Raw genomic sequence first — 25,501 nt, forward strand, 5'->3', positions numbered from 1 at the left:
TTTGTTATCATCCACGCAGGGACGGCGAGAGAGTGAGGAGGCCTCTTCCGTCAGCTCACTCACACTCAACGTTTTCATTCAATTCATTTTGTCCCAAAAATCACAGAAATGAATTCAGTGGTTTAACACAGTTGGTAAAGGTTGGTAAGTTGGTAAACGTTTTCTGACACACATATCTTGGCTCTCTCTCTCTCTCTCTCTCTCTCTCTCTCTCGCTCTGTCTCTCTCTCTTTCTCTGTTTCTCGCCATGGAGACAACGCAGCTACATTACAGGAAGACACCTGAACCGGGCTCTAATTGCCGCGATGTGCCCACAGTGCAGCAGGGTCCACAGTTGAAATGATTCGGTGTCCTGGTGGAGTGCTGGTGATTAGAGCTAACGAAGGGCTCTCCCTGTGGGTCCCCTGAGTTCTGCTGCTGCTTTCTGCTTGCGTCAGAGTTTTTTTTTTTTTTTTGCACCTTTTAATTTTGTCTAAAATAAATTCAATAAACTTAATAAGGAAGGGATCAACTCATGGCTGTATTTGTGGGTTTAGTCAAACAATTGTAAATTATTATTCCTTGGAAATAATTAACAATCCTTATTAATATCAACACAATCACCCTTTTAATGCTTTGTAATTAATTTGGGACTGAGCCCCGGCGCTCAATTTCACCCCCTTAACATACCTGGATTGTTGCACAATCTTGCACGCAGGTCAGAACCCTTGAAAAATTTCTTTTTTTGAAAGAATTTTACACACTTGCTGAATAGCGCCCCCTACATAGACCAAAAACTAGAATGGCCATAGCGCCCTCTAGGAAGGTCGTAGACACATGGGACAAAGACCCACGTGTTCCTTGAATTCATACCTAATTTTCATAAATGCTAACCTATAACCCCAAACAAACCGGAAGTGAGATATTTTCACCTGTTTGAAAAAATCTCAAAACACCACAATCAGGAACCATAGTGACCATAGTTCCAAAACTCACTAAATTCACTCACTAATCACTGTTTCAGTTCGTCCTTTACACTTTTAAACACACTACACTGCCAATACGCAATTGTTCAGTATTCATATTATTGAAATCTTCTTTTACTTAGACTTATATACTGGTTTAGACATCTTTTCTGAAAGTGCTGCCAGTTTGTCAGCCGCAAGTCCATGGGGTGGGCTCAGTCCCGCCAACCCTGCTTGCAGGTTTAATTGGAATTGCAATTTAAAAAAATATATAAACACTTATTATTGACGCTTTCTCATCCCACCAGTTACATTTGATTCAGTTCTATCGAAACAGCTCATGCAACATTCACAACTAAAGTCAAATCAGTATTGACCCGGGACAGACTCATGAGATGTAAAAATTGTTGATGCTACGTTCCGTTTACTGCAGCAGGGGTTTTCCAGTGAGACAGTATGCGCAGAGGAAGGAGCGAGAAACATGTGATCTAAATGGAATGCAGCCTTGATTAGTTTCAGCTGATTACTTCCATTTGATTTGGTACAATGTGTGTTTTCCAGAAACACAAGTCGCTGTAGGAAAACGTCCTGTTGTTAATCGAACCAACGGACCTGATGTCGAATCCGTGGGTTCAAAGGGTTCTTCAGGAGAAGAACACTTTTGCTTTCACTTGATATCGGTTCTGTTTGCAGAGGCACTGCCCGGGACTTTCACTGTTTAGGCTGGTGCTGTGGGCACACATGGATGCAAAGTGGTTCCACCTTTGTTGACCCAGATCCCACGTAAGCTGATGAGCCTCTTAAAGGCGCCACCTTGACGACGCAGCCCTGCGTCCAAAGAAAGGAGGCCAGAAGTGACGACTCAGCGCTATACATGTGCAGCACATAGCGGCCACTGAACGCAGCACGTCGTTTGGGCGGCGGCAGAATGTTTCGTAATGAACCATGAGTGCTGGTAAAAAGACAAAATAAAGAAAAGAGTTGATCGGGATTCGGAAACATTTGTAAATGGGGAAAAAGACAGAAAGGTAATTTGTTCTGTCGAGGGTTTCTATCATTAAATACCTAAAACCTAAACTGATGATTATCTTTATCATTTATCTCCTGACCGGTATGATCTAATTATTTACCACATTTTTTATCTCCCAGCTGAGGTGAAACAGCATCAAACATTGTTGGTACAAAGAGGAGGCAAAGAATCCCCTAAATCACAATGACTTTATTACAAATTTCCTGGTCTTGTTTCTTGTCTCCAACATCATACGCCTTATTTTGTACCTTGTTTCTTACAACTTTTATGACACCATTCTCTGACTTCCCAAAGAAAACCTGCTCTATGCCGCCATCTAGGGGCGAAGGCTGATGGCATAATGGTTTTTGGCCACAAGTAAAGAGGGTAGCATTTTTAACAGCGGTCCTTTTAAGAAAACACACGAAGCCTCGTCTTTTAAAGTGCACAGAGTTCATTTTGTTGCTGTGTAAGTGAGTTATTAATCATCGTCATTCATGATGTAGCCTATTATCACCACCGTGGACTCTTCTGTTCTCATTCTTCCAGCCTTATCCTTGTCTTATCTGTTCTGCCTAAGAATTTCCTAGACACCACATGCAAGTTGGCATGTGAGTGTCTGACGCCAGCATTTCTCTTATCCTTCAACCAAGAACTATCACCCTCAGTTTGAATGTGTGTGTGTGTGTGTGTGTGTGTGTGTGTGTGTGCGCAGTGATGTCTAGGTGTGATGCTGTGATGTACTCATGCTCTCCTAAGGACAGATGTTCATCATAATTTGACACTTTGTCCCTGACTGTCTGTGTCCCCTGCTTCTGACAGCGTCTTATCCAACAAGGTGTGGCCTACTTCTTTCTCATTAGAATACATTTATGATGTCCAGATACAAAAATGTATGTGTATTACAAAAGTTGTGATAGCCAGTATATAATTTAACATAACTTTTTCGTTTTTTTCTTTGCACATCCATTACATGTTAAATTGACTTACAAAGAGTTCAGTGGCACCTTAGAATGTGTCCGCTCCATTACATTATGGAACCTTCAAGAACTTTAATGTCCTGAAGTAAATTTGTCTTGTGCAAAAAGTGGCAGTGCAACTGCAAATAATCAACATATGAACAACATACGTAACATACAAAGAGGTATACGGGAAAAACAAAAGATTCAGTAAAATTAATGAAAGTGCAACACATATCTTAAAAACTGGGGTAAAAAAAAAGACACGAAACAAGAGAAAACAAGAGAAAAGAAAAGACTTTACACTATGGAATCCTGTTAAGTTTCGTTTTGCGTGCGAACAAAACGGAGAACCTCAAGGTTTCCCGTGGCCGTTTTCAGTTTATCACTATCATCGAAGTGTCAAGTGAAAGCCAAACCAAACAAACCGTTCCCGAATTGCGTAACGACGGCGTGTGCCTTGGAGACGGCGCCGCTAGAGGGCGTAGATAACAAGAAACGGCCAACGACCGGAAGCAACGCATTTCGCCCACCTTTCAACATAAAGCGCAATAATTCAACAGGCTGTTGTCGAGATGCCTTTCTGAGTGGAGTTTGCATGTTTTCACTGTGACTGCGTGGGTTCTCTCCAGGTTCTCCAGTGTCCTCCTGCAGTCCAAAAACATGCATGTGAGTTGAATTGGGAACTCTAAACTGTCCGTGAGTTTGTGTGAGTGTGAATGAGTGGTTGCTTGTCTTCGTTCGTCTCTTACGTGGCCCTGTGACGAACTGGCGACTTGTCCAGGGTGTCACCCTGCCTTTACCATACGACAGCCGGGAGAGACTCCAGCAGACCCCATGACCCTGAGCTCAGGAAGAAGTGCTCCTCTCTCAAATTTCAAAACCCACTGTGGCCTACCAGTCAAAAGGCTTGCCCACCCCAGTGTGAGCTGCATCACGATGTCTTTATTTTGAAAGGAAATTGACAGGAAGTTGTATGGCTTTGATTTGCGCTTGACCGAGTCGAAAGCGGAGGGGAGGGGAGGGGAGGGGAGGGGAGGGGGGAGAGGGGGGGGGGCGAGAGGGGCGGACTTGGAGGGATGGAAGCGGAGTGACTGGGCTGGGACCCAGACGGGCCGCCGTGACGGGGCAGCAGCAGCAGACACTCAGGAGGATCTGGCGGAGCTCGATGCGGGACTGCGGACCGACGACGTGCCAGCGGGGACGCGGCGGCGCTGCGGGGCTCAGCAGCGACATGGGGACGGTGAAGTGAGGACAAGCGTTCCGTCCGAGAGGCGACCAACACCCACAGTGAGTGAAGTGAAGTTTCTTAGTTTTACGCTCTCGTCCCCTCCCGTGTTCGACTCGGAGAGCCCCGGTGGTCAGATCAGATTTCACGGTGGCCTCTGTGCTCGGGGAGGGAAGAAGAAGAAGAAGGAGAAGAAAAAAAAAAAGACGGAGCAGGAGGAGGAGGAAGAAGAAGAAGAAGAAGAAGAAGAAGAACGCCCCTGGTGACCGGGCTGACCCGTGCTGCTACCGCGCGCTGCTCCTCGCGCCCAAGGCTCCTCGTGAGCAACATAAAGCTTGATGTTGTTGTTATTGTTATTGTTGTTGTTGTTGTTGTTGTTGTTGTTGTTGTTGTTGTTGCTGCGTGAGCGCACATTTGACGCGCCGCGTTGAGGATGACATGTGGAAGGGGCGGGGCTGCCCGGCCGCCGCTGACTCTCGCCGTCTCTGCCGCCTCGGAGAGGCACTCACTCGGCGGTGAGAGCCCGGAGCTCTCGCTGCCACGTACGGGCTGCGAGAAATCTGGGGCCCGTTGCACGAAACTAGGATAAGGGATTAAGCCGGGATATCTTGGTCATCCTGGATGAATTTATCCGTGATCCGGTTGCACAAAAGTACATGTTATGGTATACATTACCATGGAGATTTATTCTGTGGAGTGAACCTGCTCCAGACCAGGCCAAGTTCTTGGATCTATTTAATCTCACCCCGTATTTCAGTAAACAATCGCCACCAACGGAAACCAATAGTTATTCCACTCAACACTGCACATTGTTATCACATTCAACTAGACTCACTGGCATTATTTCAACGTTTGGAATAATTTAATTATATTATTTCAACTTTTGTAATCATTTAATTTCAATCATTATAGAGAAATTAGTTGAGATAATGTTGCAATCATTTGATAATTTGTTACATAATTTATACTTTACCACGCATCATATATAAAAATACACATCCCATATAAACATGAATACACATCAAAGAGTTACATGAGGTTCTTTTTTGTGACAGTTGACGGTCCTGTCACTATGCCTCCAATAATTGATCATGCACCCTGGCTACTTGGCCAAATGGTTAGTACGCATGAGTATCACCTGGGAGTCTGGCGTTGGAAGCCTGCCCAGGCCCTTTGCGTCTTGCCACATTTATTGAGGTTTCTATTTACACCTCACAAGCTGCAAATCGTTAGTTTATTATCACTGTACTTTTTTTTCCAATTCAATGTCATTGTGATATCTACTACCTTAAAGAATAGATATTTCAACTGTTCCCTCTTCTCACGTTTTATTACCATAAAGTGTTTTAATATTTCTGTGAAGTTGCATTTCATGGTACATTAAGTGCATTTCTTCTAACTTTATGAATGATGCCCGAGTTTCAACTTCCAACCAATCATAGCACCAAGGTGGGATTACAGATAGAAAAAAACTTTCATCTCTTTTTAGGTCAAAAGGTGCATACATGAAACAAACAGACACCATCATAATTCAATTGACCTTTATTTATTTTAAGATGTGTCATGTTCTTGGAGCTCGAAGAGGAAATGAGAATAATTATTATTACATTTTTGTTCCAGTCAGCATACAGTGTGCATTGAAAGCATGACTCTGCTCTAATTAAGTTTTTTCTTCTTCTTTTTTTTCCCCTCCATTTCAAGGTTGAGTTTTCTTATTGTTTTCCTTTTTATTTCGGACTCTTATAAAATGTCTGCAGTCTTTACCTTCTTGTATTGTATGTCCAAATCAGCCAGTTGCATTTGCTGCTGTAGATGCTGGGCATACAATTGTCTGATAACTTATGAGTTCTGTTTACCCGTGACAATTAGCATAGTGGCAATTTTGCGTAATGGAAATTTCCTTCCATTAATTCCCACTATGTTGCCAGGATGGCTCTCTCCATACACAACATCTGAGTCCTGTTACACAAATGAAATTTTGTGTGGGCACCAAATGATGCTAAAACAAAAACTCAACTGGTTCGTACAACTTCGTTTTCGGATATGATTATTATTATTAACTATTATGATCGTAATTGCGATTGTTCTAGCGGAGGAGCGAGTTCGTATTTGTGCACTTCCTACGCATTCAGACGGTCTGCGATATTTCGCCACGCTTTTCTCTGTTTTAACGCTGCGGTGGTGTTGCCTTTCTTCTGTATTTCTTCTTTTACCTCCTCATAAACCTCCATGAGGATTTCCGCCTCGGACGGGAAAAGGACGCCGCTCTCGTTGTCATTGCGAATCCTTGATTCTGAGCTCGATAACGGGGGTCTATCTGAGGAAGGATAGGTTTCAGCTGGCTTGATGAATCCGTGTGCTCTCATCCTGGATGTGTTTTTTTTGCAACCGATTAAGCCTGGACACACGTGTTGTGGATTGGTTGAGCGCGGCTTAGTTCCTCATCTTGGATGACGGAATCCTACTTTCGTGCAACGGGCCCCTGATCACCGCCAGTGGCGAGCCGCCGCGCTGGGCTCCACTCCCCGGAGACCTTTGGCCCGTGGCCGCTGTACCGAGTCAGTGTTCTTAAACTGTCCGACGTCCCCTAAATAAGATTCAAGATGTTGAACTGGCATAATGCAAGCATAACAATAGGAGTCAGGGGTCTCTTGACTTTCACACAGACAGAAAACATAGAAATATAGCCCACACAAATAGAAATATGCATTGAATAGAAGTATAACAAAATAAGATGTAGAGTTAAAGAAAACATCTCTATATTTACAGAAATGAAATGATTACAGTGTAATATTGCGGTGAATCATGAACCTTTAATCTTGATATTCTGCTGATTAGAGGGATGAATCTTAATTTCACGATTCCCCCCTCAACCATAACATTACAGAGTTTTACCAGAATTGCACCTCACAACAGAACCCTCGACGTCACATCTGCTGAAGTTTCATTATTTGCAATGCCCCTGAAATCAGCAAAAAAAAAAAATTGTCTGAATCTTGCCCTTTCTTGGGACGGTGCTGACGCATCAACACTGCCTGATCGTTTTAACGCACTTCAGCTCTTTCAAATGAATCTGCTGTTCCTCGAGCACTTATTTGACCCGTTCAAGTGTGGGAGAGGCCTTTCAGAGCACAGAGGAAGACCTTTTTGTCTCAACAAAAAACATGTCATTGTAATATTTCCTAAAACATGTTTTGCATAATTAAATAGAGCAGAAGTCAGTGGGAGTTATAAATGTGATATAACCTGGATTGTTTCAAGGCTATAAAAGGGGTGTGTCTTACGTAATTCGGAATATTGAGATGATAAGAAGTAGATGCACTCATGGATGGAGTCACTAAACGCGCACACAGGCACACAAGGATTTCTGGACTGGAGGAGTCGTCGCGCCGCTTCCTCTGTGAGATGAAAAGGTGCGAGAAGTTCTTGGAAAGTGAGAAGGCGTCGGAGCGGTACTTTACAGGTCTCTGCCAATTGTCCACTCGGGCTCCTAATGCGGGGGAAATAGCGGCTCGTCAAACGAGCCTGATTGGAAGGCAGCGCAGAGACGGCACTTTGCTGTTTGCTGAGATTTAGTGGCGGGAGCCGAAGAAGAACAGCTGGTGCGGACAGTTCACCATTCCGGCAGGAGTGACGGATGAGTGAGGAGCGGAGGAGCATCAGCTGCGGTGACAGACGGCTCTGATTTACGCGCAGTTCCCTGTGTTGGCTCTCTACACGTGACTGGTCTGTAGTTCAACGACCGCTGGCAAACAAGTTTGCTTGCGTAAAACGATGACACTGTTTGTGTAGAAAAAGGCTGTTGTCCCTCTAATATGCTAATAATGCTAATAGGCATGTATGTGTGTATTCTCAGGCTTTGCCTTCTCTGGATCTGCTTGGAAATACTCAGTTTTCAAATCAGATCATCAGATTGAATCAAATCCGACCAGCGTAATCCCATCCGATCATTTTGAAACACACTGGGCCTATAAAACAGGAAAAATAGCCCTCTGTTTACAGCCCTGCCATAACAACTCGACAATATAATAGGGAAGAAAAGGGGATTCCTTCATTTCAAGTGAGTCAGAGTTTATATGAATAATTTGCACGTCCGAGGTACCAAGTGCAGAAATGTGTGATTTCCCCTTTAAATTTTGTTCAGTGAGTCAGACACGTGTGTACTTGGCTTAGCAACCGCGCCCGTTCTTTTGAAAACCTGCAGCTTAAATCGGACAAAAGCATGTACACACCATGTACACACACACACACACACACACACACACACACACACACACACACACACACACACACTCGGTAGGTGTTTACATAATAACTGTTTCCAAACCCTCTATCGCTGTCAGCATGTTTAATTGAAGTCCAACTGGAAGTAAGAAATCGTATTTTCTGTAATAAAATCTTTATTAAATAGGTTAATCAAATATTTACAGAGGGTGCTGGTGAGTGGAGTTTGTACGTTCCCCCTGTGTTTGTGTGGCTTCCGTCAACTTGCTCCAGTTTCCTGCAGCAGTGCAAAGACGTGCGCACTAATCTGGGGCAGCAAACGATAAACTGTCCGTCGACGTGATTGTGCGTGCGGAGGCTTGTTTTGTCTCCCCGTGTCGGTTCTGTAATGAACCAGCGACTCGTCCCGGGTGTGCAGACGTGTGGAAGAGACTCCCTGAGTCAACCCTGAAGGACTGGCGGTGATAGGACATGAAGTGACCGATGTTGACGGGTGACAGCCTCGGCCTGTAGCGTTCCTGAAGTTCCAAGTCAAGAAAAACAAAAAAATGCAATCAACTCTGGCCAAGTAGACTTTGAGCCGGCGTAACCAGCCGGCACATCTCGGCCCGGCGCTTAACCGCATAACCTCATCCTCTTACATAAGCAAAGTCAAACAACATTAACCCATGTTTAGATTGAACCGATAGTGGCTGCTGCCGGCCGCATACCTCAGTCTGCTGGGGTTAAGAAACAAAGTGTGCATCTGAGTTGTAGCCTTTAGTAGTTGGCACTGAAGATTTTGAAGACAGTTTTATTTATTTATTTTTGCAAAAAAGATTTCTTGAACGTGATTATTAAACGAGAACTCACGTTCTGGACGTGCAAGGTTGCATCACTTGAAAAAAGTTTTGCGTTATTGCTTCCAAAATGTTGGTGTGTTTTTTTTTTGCCAATCTCGGAGAAGTCTTGGGTCTTCTCTCACTCTTTCTCTTCTCGTGCTCACGGTGGGACTGATCTTCAGACGAGTTGGCGGAGAACACAGAGAAGTTTGACTTTTTTGAGCCCCGGATTCCACCGAGCGTTTGTCTTCCCCGCACGCTGCTGTGTCATCGAGGGGCCTCCGTGACAAAGTGTTTCTACCTGTTACACAACTCCTCACCTCTGTACAGTTTTCACTCTTATCCAAGCGCACAAGTGTGCACACGGCTCCCGCAGCGCTTCATTCACTAACGCGCAAGCGGAACATACATGCTGGTGCAGCAGCGGCTGGTGCAGAGGTAGGCTGGGTCGCTCGCTAGGCTGGTATTTTACCAGCATTTTGCTCAGTTTGATTTAAACTGACTGTTCTATTGGTGCTCGGTGACGATGATGCTTTCGCATGTGCATGCTTTTTACTTTACAGCGCGGTAGTTGTGGCGCTATAGAAGATGGAGTTAATTCAAATGAACTTGTGAAGTAATGGTTTAATGCTACTGGCAAAATAAGCGGAAGGCTAATTTAAACCAAATGGTGTCAAGTCTTACCTAGCAGGTGGCCTTCAAACACCTGTGAACCTCCGAGTTTTACCAGCGAGCTTTGGAGGAAGAGCAATCTGGATTTTGCATGTCAGAGTAGGTTGAATCTTAAACGTTGAATGTAACAGACATGGAGCTCCTGCGTCATAGATCACTAATCGGAACCATTCAGTGAGCCATTCCATGTTGTTGTTTTTTGCTTTGAGGGGAGGACATTTGTACTCAAAGGGCTTTTTATTCACAAGACCAGAGAGTGTTGAAAGAGTGGGTGTTGGACTTGTAGTAGGACAGCGGATGGTGTTTGACACTGGCTGTGTCAATAGAAAGCTGTTTTACACGCTTTGTGGTGGGAAAACATAGTTGTCAGACGTTTGATCAGACGTTTTGAATCGCTTTGCAGTTTTTCCACAGAGTTTTTTTTGGTCCGTTTTTGTTTCTTTTCTCTGGGACAACTCGTTCTTGATACGTGCATGAGCGTCATTCGCTTCTTTTCAAGTCCTCTCTTCTTTTTTTTGCAGAACGTAATGGCCCTCCTGCTGTACATCGGCCTGTGGCTGCTGGCCTCGGCCGCGTGCGGCGCGGTGAAGAACTGCTACCCGGGCTGCCATTGCGAGGTGGAGACCTTTGGCTTGTTCGACAGCTTCAGCCTGACCAGGGTGGACTGCGGCGGGCTGGGACCCGGCGCCACCATGCCCATCCCCATCCCGCTGGACACCACCCACCTGGACCTGTCCTCTAACGCCATGGGCCCCCTCAACGACACCGTGTTGGCCGGACCCGGCTACACCACACTGGTCAACCTGGACCTGAGCAGCAACCACATAACAAAGGTCAGTGGCTGGAGGAAGCTATGAAACTTGTATTTATCTTTTAAATTTACATTCATTTTACTTTTTTAAAAGCATGAGATTCATTCTTAAAACAACATTTTTATTGTACGAACTTTGCGCAGATATTACTATGAATACCCAATGCACACCATTTCCAGCACTCGCCATTTGTTTTTTCAACTTTTTAAATATGCACAACAAAGACAAAATGTGTTTGGAATGTGTAGAAAATGCCAAGGAGATCATTTAAGTTGGTTTACTGCATGGAAAATTACTTTCCGTGAACCTTCTTTTTAAAAGCTAACAGACCATTGCCTTTCTCTCTTCCCCTTTGCCCTCCATGTGCACAGATCAGCCCCAACGCCTTGTCCAAGCTGCGCTACCTGGAGACTCTGGACCTGAGCAACAACGACCTGGCCAGCCTGTCGCCCAGCTCTTTCTCCGGACTGCCGCTGGCCGACGTCGACCTCAGCCACAACAGCTTCCGGGAGTTTGACATGGACGTGTTCACAACCAAAGTCCACAGCGAGCCACTCACGGTGGACTTGTCCCACAACCGCCTCCGCTCGGTCTCGGCGGTGTCGCACGGGAAAAAGTTGCACGTTCAAAGCTTGAACTTGTCAACGAACCGACTCACGGATGTGCCGGAACTGTCGGGGCTGCCGCTGCGGGATCTCAACCTGGACGGGAACCCCATCACCCACATCAAGGAGCGGGCCTTCCCTCAGCTGGAGGATCTGATTTATTTGTCCCTCAGCAGCCTGGAGGAGCTTCAGGAAATTGAGGCGCGGAGCTTCGAGGGTCTCCAGAGCCTGCAGGTCCTGGATCTGTCCAACAACCCCCAACTGAAGACTCTGGACCCGGCCATGTTCAGGGGCCTGGAATCCCTGCAGGAGCTGAACTTGTCCGGCTGTGGCGTAAAGTCCTTGCCCAGCAACATGCTGAGCCACCTGCCTAGCCTGAAGAGCATCGCCCTGGACGGCGGGGTCAGCTGCTGGAGGAGCCAGAAGCAGGGGCAGTTCCACCGGCAGCTGGGTCAGCTGCAGCACATGGAGGTTCTCGCCTGTAACATGGAGGGCATCGTGTTCTGACACGGTGGAAAAGGACCAAAACAAACACGCAAACAAGCAAAAACTAAAAAACTGAACGCCCCCCCTGCCTTCCTCCTATCAACGCAGCTGCATTGTGACTGTGTTGATCAGTTCTGACCGTCCCACTGTTACCGCACACTTTTCATATTAACAAATGGGTGGACAACCTGGTTGAAATATGAAGTAATGTTGCAAACGTTGTACACCTGCAACAAAAACCACCAGATGCCTTTTCTGCTTTGATATGCAAAACAGTTTTCTCCACCACCAATACATTTTTTACCTACCTATGTCCATTTCAAAAATGGAACCGGTGAATGTCTTCAAGGTTTGACCCAGCCTTCACAAAACCTTGACACAAATATGCTGCGTGTCATTGATGTGCCGCCTTTTTTAGAAGTTTGCCTCCAATTTTGACATACACTCCCAGTCAAAGGTTTGGACACACTCTATGAATTTAATGTCTTCTCTTTCATTCTCATGACTATTGACATTGCAGTTTCACACTGAAGGCATCAGAACTACGTATGAACACACATGGAATTATGTAGGAAACAATAAACGTGTAAAATAACATCAAAATAGCCACCACATGTTTTTCTTTACTGCATGATTGCATATATCTTGCTCATATATTTGATGTCTTCAGTATCTATCTGCAGTGTAGAAAGTTACAAAGATAGAAAAAAAACAGACTTTTGACTGGTAGTGTATAGTCAAAGCCTTTTTTTTGTCAGTACAGACATGAAAAATGGGGGTGCCAATTCTGGAGGGAATGACTATGTAACTGGGCTATATATCACCTACACTAATAAAAAAAAGTGACTTACAGGCGTTATTATAAATGTCCACACTGAAAAATATCTCTCGACGGTAGACCACTAATACAATTACACAAATTTTAGACATTGAATGTGATGCTGTTTTACACAAAGGGATGTTTATAGTTGGAGGAAATTTCAGACCAATAGAGAAGCCAAGCCGAACACAGAGACTGAAGTAGGAACCAGTTGAGCGAGTCCTGTCGGAAGGTTGGGAGCCTGGATTTATCAGTCGTCCTATGGGACCGGGTCTAAAGCACAATGATTAGGACTAATGCACTCGGTGCTTTGTGGAGACAAGCTAGCGCAGTCAGCCACGATGACACCAGCGGGCAAGTCGGGGAGTTTTTTTCCGTGGAACAACACAATGCTGTGCGTGCAAAGAAGTGAATGTTTTCTGATCACGTTTTCCTCTCTGGCCTTGGCTGCCGAGCTGTTTCCTGTCTGCATTCCAGGTCTTAGCTTCACCTTCACCAGCATATGAAATATTTTGACTTGAACTTATTTGTATGGCAATTAACCCGTGCCTGATGACACATTTGTTTTCCTTGTTGATTTGTTTGGTGGACAGCCAACTTTTGCGTTTGCTCGCCTTTCAGTTTGTGCCAAAACCTGATTGGCACAATGAAGCTGTGACCAAGTTGCCAATTTCTTTTTCCTTTTTTTGATTGGCCTTTGAACAAATCAGTGGGGTAAGAGCAAACTTGACTAGTTAAGACTGGTGGCTCTTTCTAATCATCGAGTGATGCCAGCCTGTCGGACTTCATGAAAACTGTCCTCTGGCAGACTGGTGCAGCCTTGCTTCTTGGCATTCCTGTGGTGATTCTGTGGATCAGCCTCACGACTGCATGTTCAGGCTTGAGGTCTGGTATTATTTTTTTTTTTCAATTTGAATGAAAAAAAAACTTTTTTCTTGCTGTTAGTTGAAAGTCACATGGAGATTATATTTGTGTATATATAATTACATTATATGTAACTTTATATGTATGTATAATAAACTTTCTATTACTGCCTCACATGCCGATTTGCTGGATGCTTCATAGGATTCGCAGCTGTTTTTAGGTGTGTCGCAACCAAGGCCTGGGACCCAGAGAGGAGTTTAAACTTTGTGGGTTTTTCTTCCTGATTTTCAGGTTGATATATGGGACTTGTTCTCTCAACGACCCTTGACTCATGACAGGGTGTGCCCCTCTACTGGAGTTGAGTTGAGAGATTTTATTTCCTGATCTGAACACGCAGGCACCGCGTTCCTGTGAAGGCGCTGGAAATCTGGAGGTTTGGCCGAGCACCAGGCAGCACCAGGCAGCACCAGTCAGCACCGAGCTGCGAAGTAAACGACTTGTGGCGTCTTGGTTATCAGTGTGTGGTCCTCAACACACACCAGCCCACTTTAGCTTCCTCTCAGAGACTCCACCCAGTCTGTTTGGCCTGGATGAACCAGAAGGGGGTTTTCACCGATTACATCATTGGCTGTACGTGTCTGGGAAGATGTAGGAAGTCCTAAAACTCTTCCTTGGGCTGTACTCTATGTGTAATGGCGATTTGGTTCAATTTGGTTAAATTCTGACTTTAAGCAGTTTTCTAAAAAGTAAAATGATACTGATGCCATTTCAACACTTCCACGGTGACTGCGCTACACTTTTATGACATTGTTAATAATAATAATAATGATGATGATAATGATGATGTATATTATTTATAACGCACTCAAAGTGCACTGTACAATAAATAAATAATAATCACAGTAAAATCGAACAACAGATAAAATCAGTCAGGAAAAGGTTTTTAGTCCTGTTACAAGTTGCTTCTGTCTCACAATCTTGAAAATGAAATAATTGCTTTCCCCATCCTAAAGCGAAAGCGTTACATGACCATGACTGTAGGTAAAGAGTAACACTATAGTCTGAAGAAGCCAAATAAGGAACTGGTACTGCAGCAGCAGTGACAGAGGAAAAATGGATGGAAATGGCCAAATATTTATAGGGTTAAAAACAAAAAGCATCTCAAGTGATGTGAATACAGCTGCCTGTTACCCAACCGACACATTAAGTTGATCTATGAGGGAATTAGAGTGCAAACATGCCAAAGGAGCATGACGACTGTAAACAGGATGAGTGCAGGTTCAGTCTCTGGTGGGGGTGACGGAGGGTAATAAGCTGCCTCTGTGCTGAGGTCCGGCCCAATTAGTGGAGCTCTGAACTGCGTGTAATTAATACAGGCACGCCGAGCCGCGGGTGTCCTTTATTAAGTGCCCCAACGGCCATCAGAAGGATTTAACTGGGAAGGTCAGGTTCCATTTGTCTGAGGATCAGGCCATCCGAGCGGATAATTCAATTTTTTCCCTGGACAGCGGAGCCTCAAGTGCTCTGGGCGACTCGAGTTCTCTCCTGCCGTCCCTGTTTGTTGGCTCGACAGTTTCATTGTGCAACTTTTGCTGAATTTAAACAGACTAATTGCACGGTAGTGATTTCGGTGTTTACACGGCAACCTCAATTCCTCTCCATTATGATGACAGCTTTTCCAATTCCCCGGAAAAATCCTACATGTTGCAATGAGCACCTCTTGCACCACGGCTTGTGTGTGTTTCTCTTTTTGTGTGACTTTGGCCAAAGTTTATAGCACGCCACGGTTCTCTATGGAGTGGTGGGGTGTGCCTGAGCTTGCCACCAGTAGGAGGGCCCGAGCTGCTGCTGTCTTTCTCGACTGGGTGAATTTGCCTCGTCAGCCTGTTCACCTCCAAAAAGTTATTTTTTTTCATCTCCTCAAATAATTTTCCTGGTGTCTTTTTCAGACTTTGGAGGATTTAGGAGAAGCGTGCGATTGGCTGAAAAAGGTTTTTGAATATTAGCAGAAATATTTTGGGGCCAGAGTTTTAATGTTCAGGACGTGCAAAAGCTTCCATTCCTTCTAAAAGACACGGTCACTACCCCAGTGTGTCTTGCGGAAACGCTTTGTGATGCAATCAATCACTCGTGCAAAAGTCATCAGACGGTTTTTTGTTTGTTTGTTTGTTTGTTTGTTTGTTTTGGGACGACTGCACATTGTCATCTCGTGCAGGAGGAGTGAACTGAGTTTACTCTGGCGTGCCACCTGTGCAGTGCCACGGCCACTCTTGTGACCTGGCTCTGCTCTCCGGTTGCAACTGGGTCACGCTTGCTTAGATTTACCTCTGGGTGGGAGTGTCTCTCTCTCTCTCTCCCTCTCCCTCTCTCTGCATTCCACAAACACACACTGCAGCTTGTCATCAAAGCGGTGGATGCACCCCCCCCCCCCCCCCCCCCCACACACACACACCCCTGTACCCACTCTCTCTCTCACACACACACACACACCCTTCCCTCTCTGTTGAATGGGAGGAAGAGCACGGGCAGGAAGACGTGGCGAGCGCGGCAGAAACAGCGCAGCGCTGCACCAGCTGACCTCCGTCAGGCAGGTTATGAAACGCTGTTACATGCTAAGAGCGGCAAAGAGGCCCCAGAGTCAGAGGTGGTCTGAGGAGGGGCTTTCAGAGGACCACCCCCCTCCCCCGTTACCTATTCTACTCCATCTGGTTTCCATCAGCAGCTGGACTCTCAGGGCTTCCTCAGATAACGCCAGTCACCCCTCCACCCGCCTCCTCTGCCTCTTTGTTGCCTCTCCAAGTGCTCAAACAGTGTGTTAAGTGGAAATGCTGATATGGAAAAGCAAGGAGCAAATGGTTGGCTGGCTGCAGGGCTTTCAAGGGGTCAAGGGTCAAAATGCACCCACCTGGCTCCCCAGAATGGCTCCACACAGAGTCTACAACCTTTTACGACCCTCTGTTTGAAGTGCCCTACTTTATCTCCTCATGCACATTTCAAGAGGCACGGCTTTCCGTAGCCGACTGCCACCTTGTTTAAAAAGGTGTTTATGCTTCAGAGAAGTGGAGTCTTTTTCACATGATGCTTCATAAGTAAGCAGGAAGAACTCGCTGCTCTGTAATTACATCCACATGATTGGGCCTGCGGATTATTCTGCTTGGCTCGAGCCACATGGTTCCTCCAGACGAAGTGATGACACTTCATGAGCAGTCAGAGTCAGGGAGGCTCCGCGCTGAACAAAGCCGCCCGCTTATTAAAACCGATGGGTGCGAAGCTCGGAGTGACTTGATACCGAAGGGCGACGGAAAACTAACTCACATATTTCAGTTTGCGTTCATGTTGATGCAATCGTTTGCTCTTTTCTCTTTCTTGGGTTTGTTTGAACAGATTATGTTTAGATTTAGAAATAAATGGGACCCCAAAAAAATTATTTCTCAAAGCTCAACATGGGACAAGAACGGCCGACCACACACTTCAAAGGAAGCATTGCTGCAGCTGTAAGAACATGACTTTCAAACTTTTAAGCAGCTCACTTGATGAAAGCGCCCTCTAGCGTAACAGGAAGAGAACATCATGACTTCAACAGAGATTGAAAAATATGTTTTGGCGTCATCGTCTTTTTAACTTTATCTGTATTTTCTATCTTATGTAACTCTGTAGACAACTGTCTCAACCATGCTGAGTTATAATGTGTTTCAGTCGTATATTTTGGAGAGAAAAAACAAAACAAAATGTAATCATAACAAGTAAACAAAGGTGAAAAATTTAAAGTCCAAACATTCACTTCCTTGAAGTTTATTTCATGAAGATTTCAGTACAGTTGTTTTAATTATAACATTGGACATTCATGTGACATCTTTCAAAAAGAAGACCTAAGACCTCTGTGTTTGCAGAGTCTGTCAAGTTAACGCATTCTATTCAACTAAAATATTACTAAAAACATTCCTAAATATGTACAAAATAATGTTTGGCTCCTCTATCCAATGTAGAAATATAATGGCGTAATGGCATTACATAAAAAGCAAATAAAAACTAAACTAAAACTAAACAACACAACCGTTTAAACACGTAGAATAAATATAGAAATTCTAAATAAATATAATGACAAAAAATGTCAAATTGACTTCCGAGGAATATCCCAGCATTCTGTGTCGACTTGGATGTGTCCAGCACTAAAAACATAGTTTCTTCAAATGTTGACTTCTGACAGCAAGTTAAGTTAAGCACCTAACAAACATTTCAGTGTCATGCAATTTGAATATATAAATAGATTTTTTTGTTGTTGCTCATGTGTCCCATCAGCAGTTTAGAATAGAGTTGGTCCTCATAATGCGGACGACCTTCCTTGCGTTGTAGCTGTACTCGTACTGCATTTGTTCATGGAAGAAATACAAATAGCCTGCAAGAAATGGAAAAGTGTGGAAAGGAAGTTAGCAGGTGTGATGTTTCCAGCACAAAATCACCATCACAATACACGAAGACGGATGAATAAACACGGCAGACGGTGGCGGATGCAGCAGTACCATAATGATAAGCTGCAGCATCGATTTCATCATCCATCCCCGGGAAATCGTCCTCAATGGATCGTGGGTAGCCGACGTCCATGGTCCCAGACATCTCGTCAAAGCTGTGGGCGACAAATTAAACAAGAGTTTTAGAGAATTTTCATGCTCAATTTGAAATTCACTGATGGAAAAAAAACAAAAGGAAGACCCAAAGTCACCTCCAGTACTCTTCATCCGAAAAGAAGAGAGTCTTCCCCGTATCCCCAATGTGCACGGCAGCGTCCACCTTCCGCACTGTTTTGGGGAACCCCAGTTTGTGGATGTACTTGGGGTAGCCGTCCACCAGGTTGTATCCGTTCAAAGCCCACATCCGGATCCCTGGCCAAATGCAGAACAGAGGTCGGGTCTTGAACACCATCCACACAAAAAAACAAGCAAAAAAACCCCCCAAATGCGCAACGTGACCCACCGCTAAATATCATGACTTGGTCTTTCTCTGGGTTCTCGTAGGCGGCGTCCACCTTGTTGGGGATGGTGGGCCACGTAGACTTGATCAGTGTCTGCTCGGGCTCAGGCATCTGGGGGTGGAGTCTCCAGTAGAATCTGCAAAGACCAGATGCCAGAGGCAGGATGGATAAATTGATTTTGTTCAAGTTAAGCAGCCTCGCAGTCCATCGATAGTCGCACCTGTCTTTGAAGATGATGGTTTCTCCTCGCAGCTCGGTCACAGCGTCGAAGGTGAGCATGGGGTCACATTTGTTGGGTGCATCAGGTTTGGGCTTCACCTTCCTCGGGTTCGGATTTGGGCCTGAGTGGGTTGTAAACACAATGCTTCTGATAAACGGCCATGAATGTTTCAGAGGCAGTGAGAAGTTGTTTTGCATTAAACAAACTGACCCAACTGAGGCTGTTGCAGATGAATGCAAGTCTAAGACTATTTACTGGGCAACCTCTGAAAAACTTGGTGAAATATGCTGTAGATCATCTAAACTACCAAAGGCCCGGGTTTAGAATTTCTGTAATATTCAAATTTCAGTAGTTACATGCACCAGTGTTGTTTTTTGCAGGAGGCTGTAAACACAGGGCTTTGGGAGTTTTTGGACACTTCATTTCATCAGGTCACAACATTGGAGTCAGGGGTGAAAAAGTAAGACTGATATGCTAACTGATCACTTTGTGCACCTCTGTGCATCACAATGTCTCACCATAAAGAGCTTGAATTCCTTCAATGTCGTCCTCAGCCAGCGGGTAACCCTGAGCGTAGGAGTAGACGGGGTACATCAGAGCGCCAGCGTCCGAGGAATGGGACATGCCCAGGGCGTGGCCCAACTCATGGGCGGCTACTATGTACAGGTTGTAGGCTAACACAAAGATGAGAGAAAGAGTTTGTTTCCAACTGCTTCAGATGTTCAGTGGACAAAATTCAAAGGTAGGTGACTTATCGTGAGCGTCACCTGATGAATCCTTGGTCCAGTGTTCGTCTTCGTCAAAGTGAGTGTCTCCACCGATCCCCTGGCCTGGGGGGTAGGCGTGGGCCAGCAGCCCGTCCGGCCCGTCAAAGGGGTTGTAGTCTCCGTGTTCTACGGAGAAGAGACAAACAAAACTTGAGCTCAATTCAATTCACTTTATTGATCCCTTGGGAGGGTTTCCTCATGGAAATTGGCTTTCCAGACACAACACAACACCATAGAAAAGGTTTGAAGTATAAGGTGCAGTCAGTTATCAAAGAGTATAAAAATAAAATATTAAGAAAAAAAAAAAATATATATATATATAAAAAATAAAAAATAAACAATAATTGGTCAAATACAATAAAAGGTAGTAATACACACACCAGGCAGACAACAACAACACACACAAGGCTCTGAAAGCTTCTACAATCAGTGGTTTTTCGGTCAACAATCATCACCTCTGGATCCAAAGCTAATCATGATGTCAGCGATTCCGCTGTGCAGCTTCTTAAAGGTCAGCGGGGTGACGTCGGTCCAGACGTTCAGGGCGTTGCGAATGGCTCGGTCCACATCAGCCTTCTTCAGGTCTGGGGTGTAATTCAAGATCCTGCGACAATCGGGAGACGGATTAGCGAAAGGGAAGGACCTGACCAGGATGAGAACTCTGCTCTTGAGTCTCCTCTCGAAGCCCCACCTGAATGTGACATTGTTGTTTGGCCATTTGAGGTCTCGAGGGAAGTGGTTGTACTCCCCGATGTCTGGGACCCCACACCTGGCCTCCTTCATCAGCTCCAGAGTGTTCTCGTCCAGGTTTCCCGTTACCTTTTCAAATGGGAGGAGGCGGTGCAACGTGATGAAGAGTCTCGGTTATCCTCTGTTATTAGAACCCCACCCGCCTTTCTTAACAGTCTCCTGGCATAAACTGGTTGTAACCACCTGGCTGGTGGTGTGCACCCAAAAGCAAAAAATGTAAAATAAAAAAAATTAAAAATTAAAAATGGATGATAACTGATTTAAGACACATTTTCCTGTCAGAAAACATGATGAAAGTAACTTTTACATAATATTCCTATGACCAGGCCATAAATGCATGAATGTGCCTTTATGGCAGTAGACATTCCACTGACTTCTGAGGTGACCTTGACACATCGCATGTTCAATATTCTCCAATAGCGGACAATTATTATGCATCACAAAAAAAATAAAAAAAAACAACCAAAAAAACGGTTGCAAGTTGACAAACGGCAGAAAAAAAAATCTTAATTTAATCTGCACTTGAATGGATGTTGTCTGTGCACACACTGCAATGCTTCTCACCTTGAGCTTGAAGAACTGCTGCATCTCCCTGATCTTGGTCTCAAAGGTTCCCGATGGTGTCTGTCGTCCCTGCAGGCCAGCTGGGAGGCCGTAGAAGCGCTGAAGGTATTTCTGTTGACAGTGACAAAATGATGACGAGCTGCATGGGGTGGTTTAATTTTACAAATTTCTTTGGATTCGTTTTTTCCCCCCCTGAGATATTAAAAAAAAAAAAGATAAAAAAACAACCCAGAATCCCTCAGAAGGTCCTGCCAGGTGGAGATCGTACCTCTGCTAGAAGCCGCTGGTTGTGCTCCCCTGACGGCACCGGCAGAGCTCCAGAGTGAGGCAGCAGCGCGAGCAGCAACACGACGATCATTGTTGCGTTTGTGTTTGTCAAAGCCAGTCATCGGGGGTATTTATGCTGCCGCGGGTCCGAGTGATTCATGTGAAAGCACCGAGCCACTTCCTCCTCCGTGTGCTGAGAGCGCGCTTGTGCAGCGGCTGCGGCCTGGCTGCACTTCTTGGAACCCCTTTGATGAGACAGTTTTCCAAATTGCGACGACTGAAAGATTTTGTCAGCAGTGTTCCTGGAGATGCCGACCAAGCAAAAATCAAGCGGCTCCACCGTAAAATGAAGGGAAGACAAACAACATCCTTGCATACAGCCTTGCATTTATTTTTCCAGAGAGACGTTTAATGACCGACAACAGTCCGGATCCTCCTTTAATTATCACGTCACGGCAGCACCTATTCAATAATTGTAATAAAGCAATGGCCGTATAAATAAAAATAAGGAAATAACACAAATGTCTTCAGAGCTGCAGTCTCATGACAGTCACACTACATCTTATTTTAGTAGAAGTAGTTTTAGGATGTGACGAATGAGTCTGAATCAAGAAACCAAACAAAAATGCACTCCCCCCCCCTCCCCCCTGTTCTCTCCAGGTGTTTAAGATTTCAACGAATCCTTTTCCAACTGATTTGGACACTCGAGACTTTACCGTTAGGTGTGAATCAGAGACATCAGGATGACGTTAAGCGCTAATGAGAAACAGACATCCAGCAGTTTACGTTAGCTGGAAGATGAATCGACATCTTAAGTCATCAAGGGAAACATTCCCACTTCAGTTTTTGGAAACGCATCTGTGGCAGCCACGGTTTGAGTCAGACAATGACGGACGGGAGTTTTACGTTTGTCAAACACAAATGTGTGCAAAAAAACCAACAAACAAACAAAGAAACAAAGAAACAAACCGAAACACATGTAGCGACTTTATATGCGTGAGTGACAAATGGACCTGTGGGAAGGACGTGTGTGTCAGCTGCAAAGCTATCAAGAGATGTGTCCGTTGGAGAAAAGCCCCAAAATAGGCAGAGCGTCTATTTTTGCATTGGATGTGGGCTGTTTGATGATGAGGAGGATTTAACTTTTACATTAAGAAAAAAAAAAAAAAAAAAAAAAGTGTGAATGGTATTCACCAAAATATCTGGATTTTAATGAACAAAACAAAACAAAAATGTGGGCAAACATATTGATGGCATTTTTCAGGAGTGGCTGGGTGTGGAAGTTTCCTTCCAGCTGGCAATTAAACCAATTACAGGAATACTTTCAGGAAATCAACATCAAAGGCGTGACAACAAATAAATCAAATATAACGAAACAACTGTCTTGGCACCTGCATGTTGCTGTTGGCCATGCAGGCGTCAACATGTCGTCTTTTTTATTTATTTATTTTTTTAACTGTCTGTACAAGGCGACGGCCTGTTGGCTGGGGTGTAGTTATTCATTCCTTTAAAACATATGAATATCACTTGGCTTTTACGAGAAGATGAAAAAACAACAACAAATCCTTATTTTAATACACTTAAATTTCGCTCTGTCCATTCCATGTGGTATGCCAACAAAATCCTCTCCTTCAAGATGTTACCTTTGAAAACAAGAGGTCACAGAGGAAACAGAATTCAGTAATAGTTCGACTTCTTGGCCGACAACAATCACGGAGCGTCAGACGACGGTGACTGCGTTTCGAAATGCTGTTATTATCAACATACCTGTGGAAAATGTCCCCTTAATAACTGTTTTTTGGGGCGAGTCTCAGACTCTGTATACGTTAAGTGTGACGCAGTATCAGAATCATCAGCAGTGACTAGAACGTCCGTGATGAAAAACAAAATGTGAGCGTGCATCTGTGTGCGCAGTAACAAAGAATAATTCTGCCTTATTAAAGAGTTCGACCACAGGGCAAAGCTATTATGCGTTTGTGGGGGAAACAGACTGTGTGTTCCACAGTAAACAGCTGGCGGACAAACATATTTTTGGCGTAACATCACAGTTTAGAGACGGTGGTTAACGTGCTGCTCCTGAGTCATGCCAGGGGGAAGTTGGCAGTTGGGGGAGGGGGAGGGGGGATTTTTACTGTTATTTTAAAGTCACGTACACACACGTACACACACGTACACACACACATACACACACACACACATACACACGTACACACACACACACACACACACACATACACGCACACACACACATATACACACACATACACGCACGCACTTTACAAGGACTTCCTTTGTGCAGCCTCACCACGACCCCGACCACCTCCAAGGTGACCTCAGTTAAAACCTCCGAACCTGAGCCGCGAAAAATCTCATTTTCTATCTGATCTTAAAAGAGAGGCGGGGACCAAAACATCCTACTCGGTTTGAAAACAGTCCTGTCAGTGCCATCTGACACGCACACGCATTGTGAGCTTGCGCTATGACCCACGATCACACACACACATACAGACACACACACACAGTCACTGCGACATATACAGTGCAGAGTTCTGGAAATTTTGTGGATGCGGCTGCAGGATGGTCTCCCTTTCTCAGATTAAAATTAGAGCCCTGTGCTACGCCCAAAAAACGGCAAAGTCATTCTGTGTTTGGTGGTTTCAATATGTGTAAATATTGCAAGTTGGCCAGTGACGCGGGAAAAAAAAACTACAAACAAAAACATGAACTTTAAACTCTCAATTAAAAAAAAAAACAAAAAAAACTTCATGTAATTTTATTGTACACTCTGCATTTCTCTGCATTTAGCCGGTCCACCTCTGAGGAGCAGCAGGCTTCTGGAAACCAGATCCACATCCTGGACAATGTTTTCAGTCACAGACACTCGGGACACGTGTTTCAAATTGAGAGGAGAACCAGTGGAAACCCACACAGTCACAAAGACAATGCCGATTCCTGACTAAATGCAGGTAACCTTTTCTTGACTCGTTTCAGTATTCATTCCATTTCCTCCCTTATATCTAATCTCACGTTATCACAAATTTGAAAGGCACTTTCACTGTGAAAAACAAAAGTCAAAATCAGGACCAACAATCACTAAAATCATCAGTTTTTGGGAAATAAAAAAACAACAACATACAATACATGGAAAGTATTTATGCAATATTGTTGAGATCGTGTTGATTTTACATTTCCAGACAAATTAGAAACAAATTACAGGTAGAAGATAAAAAAAAAATATGTGACCTCTCAGCGGCTTAAACTTTGGGCGAGTAGTATCAAAATGTACACAGTACCGTTGGATGGCCAGAGGGGGGAGGCAGAACTCAATTTGCCGCGAATCTCCGGCTCACTGAGCCTCCTCGTGTCATTATGAAAATTATGAAGAAGAAAAAAAAAAAAGTTGTCAAGTTGTCAAGACACATGCCCAGAGATGAAGGCATTTATGACCTATACCGCAGTCAACCACCAGGGGGCAAATAACTATACGTTGTGGGGGTTATGTGTGCGGACTGCATTGGGCGGATTCAATGTTTAGCTTCACCCGCCCCTGGGGCGTCGGTCAAGACAGTGATGAGAGGTTGAATGCAGTTATGAGCTCTTTACTTTTGGTAATATCGGGCACAAAGTATGCAGTTACAGGCATGGGTTGCAGACAGAGAGGGCTGTACATCACTGTTGTTTCACCGTGTATGGGTGTGTGTATGTGTTTTTCTGCAATAGATACAGAACAAGAATGATAAACATAAATGTAAACATTATACAGCACTATTACAAATAGAAACGCTGTAAACAGCGTCAACCCATGGGCCCCGGCTTCACCATGTAGCCTCAATCAAATTGCACAGAAAACCACCAAACATAAAATAACACTCTACACCGTCATACTGGGCGCTCAATGAGCTTAATTAGACATCAAAGGCAGACCTGCACTACTCGAATAGTAAACAAGCCCACCTGCTGACATCTCAATCGAATCTCAACTGAGCTAATGAGCTAGCTAATGAGTCTCTCCCAAAATATTGAGATTAGACTTAGACAGTTTCTTTATTTTTTATTATCAAACCAAATAGTATGTTTGCTTCAGAAATATTTGTGAAAGTTTATTTTACCAAAGTATACCTCCCAACTCATAACCTTAGTGCTCTTAACTCCACATCATTGCTGCCATAAACAACTTCATTACCTCGCCTGTGTTCCCCACTAAAAAAAAACAAAAAATGTGTCACACATGTCCTGCAAGTCTCTGTATGAGGGCGGTGTGCCCTCTGGAGAACCTCGTTAGGAGAGCAGAGGAATGCTGACAACCCCGTAAAGCTCCGAAACAACCAATTAACAGTAATTGTAGCCTCAATTTACCGTGGCTCCGCCCCCCCCCCGTCCCGACGACCTGGCTGGCAGCCATCCCGCTGCCAATGAGCGGCCTGAAATCCATCCCTGCAATTTCACCTTCTTTTGAACGAACTTTGTCAATGAAAGGTCTCGCTGTGTTTGCTGCTAAAACGGGACAGTGGCGCGCTATA

General features: G+C 44.6%; 2 protein-coding genes across 3 annotated transcripts; one reads left to right on the forward strand and one right to left on the reverse strand.

Annotated features, from left to right (window-relative positions):
- Positions 1–3,976: 3,976 nt before the first annotated feature.
- tsku (tsukushi small leucine rich proteoglycan homolog (Xenopus laevis)) lies at positions 3,977–13,618 on the forward strand. 2 transcript variants are annotated; one of them, XM_076049767.1, is made up of 3 exons: positions 3,977–4,202; positions 10,379–10,690; positions 11,041–13,618. In XM_076049767.1, exons 2-3 carry the CDS (start codon positions 10,385–10,387, stop codon positions 11,779–11,781), a joined length of 1,047 nt encoding a protein of 348 aa, XP_075905882.1. In that variant the 5' UTR covers positions 3,977–4,202; positions 10,379–10,384; the 3' UTR covers positions 11,782–13,618. The 2 variants fall into 2 exon arrangements, with proteins under 2 accessions (XP_075905882.1, XP_075905881.1); XM_076049766.1 differs by lacking the exon at positions 3,977–4,202 and adding an exon at positions 9,343–9,623.
- A 3,602-nt stretch (positions 13,619–17,220) lies between these two features.
- Positions 17,221–22,137, reverse strand: mmp13b (matrix metallopeptidase 13b). The gene is made up of 11 exons (XM_076049892.1): positions 20,983–22,137; positions 20,715–20,825; positions 20,092–20,219; positions 19,856–20,004; positions 19,401–19,526; positions 19,152–19,307; positions 18,634–18,754; positions 18,416–18,549; positions 18,165–18,324; positions 17,965–18,068; positions 17,221–17,840 (listed from the first exon to the last, which is right to left on the reverse strand). Exons 1-11 carry the CDS (start codon positions 21,070–21,072, stop codon positions 17,740–17,742), a joined length of 1,380 nt encoding a protein of 459 aa, XP_075906007.1. The 5' UTR covers positions 21,073–22,137; the 3' UTR covers positions 17,221–17,739.
- Between the last annotated feature and the right edge of the window lie 3,364 nt (positions 22,138–25,501).

The sequence above is a fragment of the Nelusetta ayraudi genome, unplaced genomic scaffold (assembly GCF_046127955.1).
Source record: "Nelusetta ayraudi isolate G7.1 ecotype Tasmania unplaced genomic scaffold, CSIRO-AGI_Nayr_v1 ptg000120l, whole genome shotgun sequence".
NCBI lineage: Eukaryota > Metazoa > Chordata > Actinopteri > Tetraodontiformes > Monacanthidae > Nelusetta > Nelusetta ayraudi.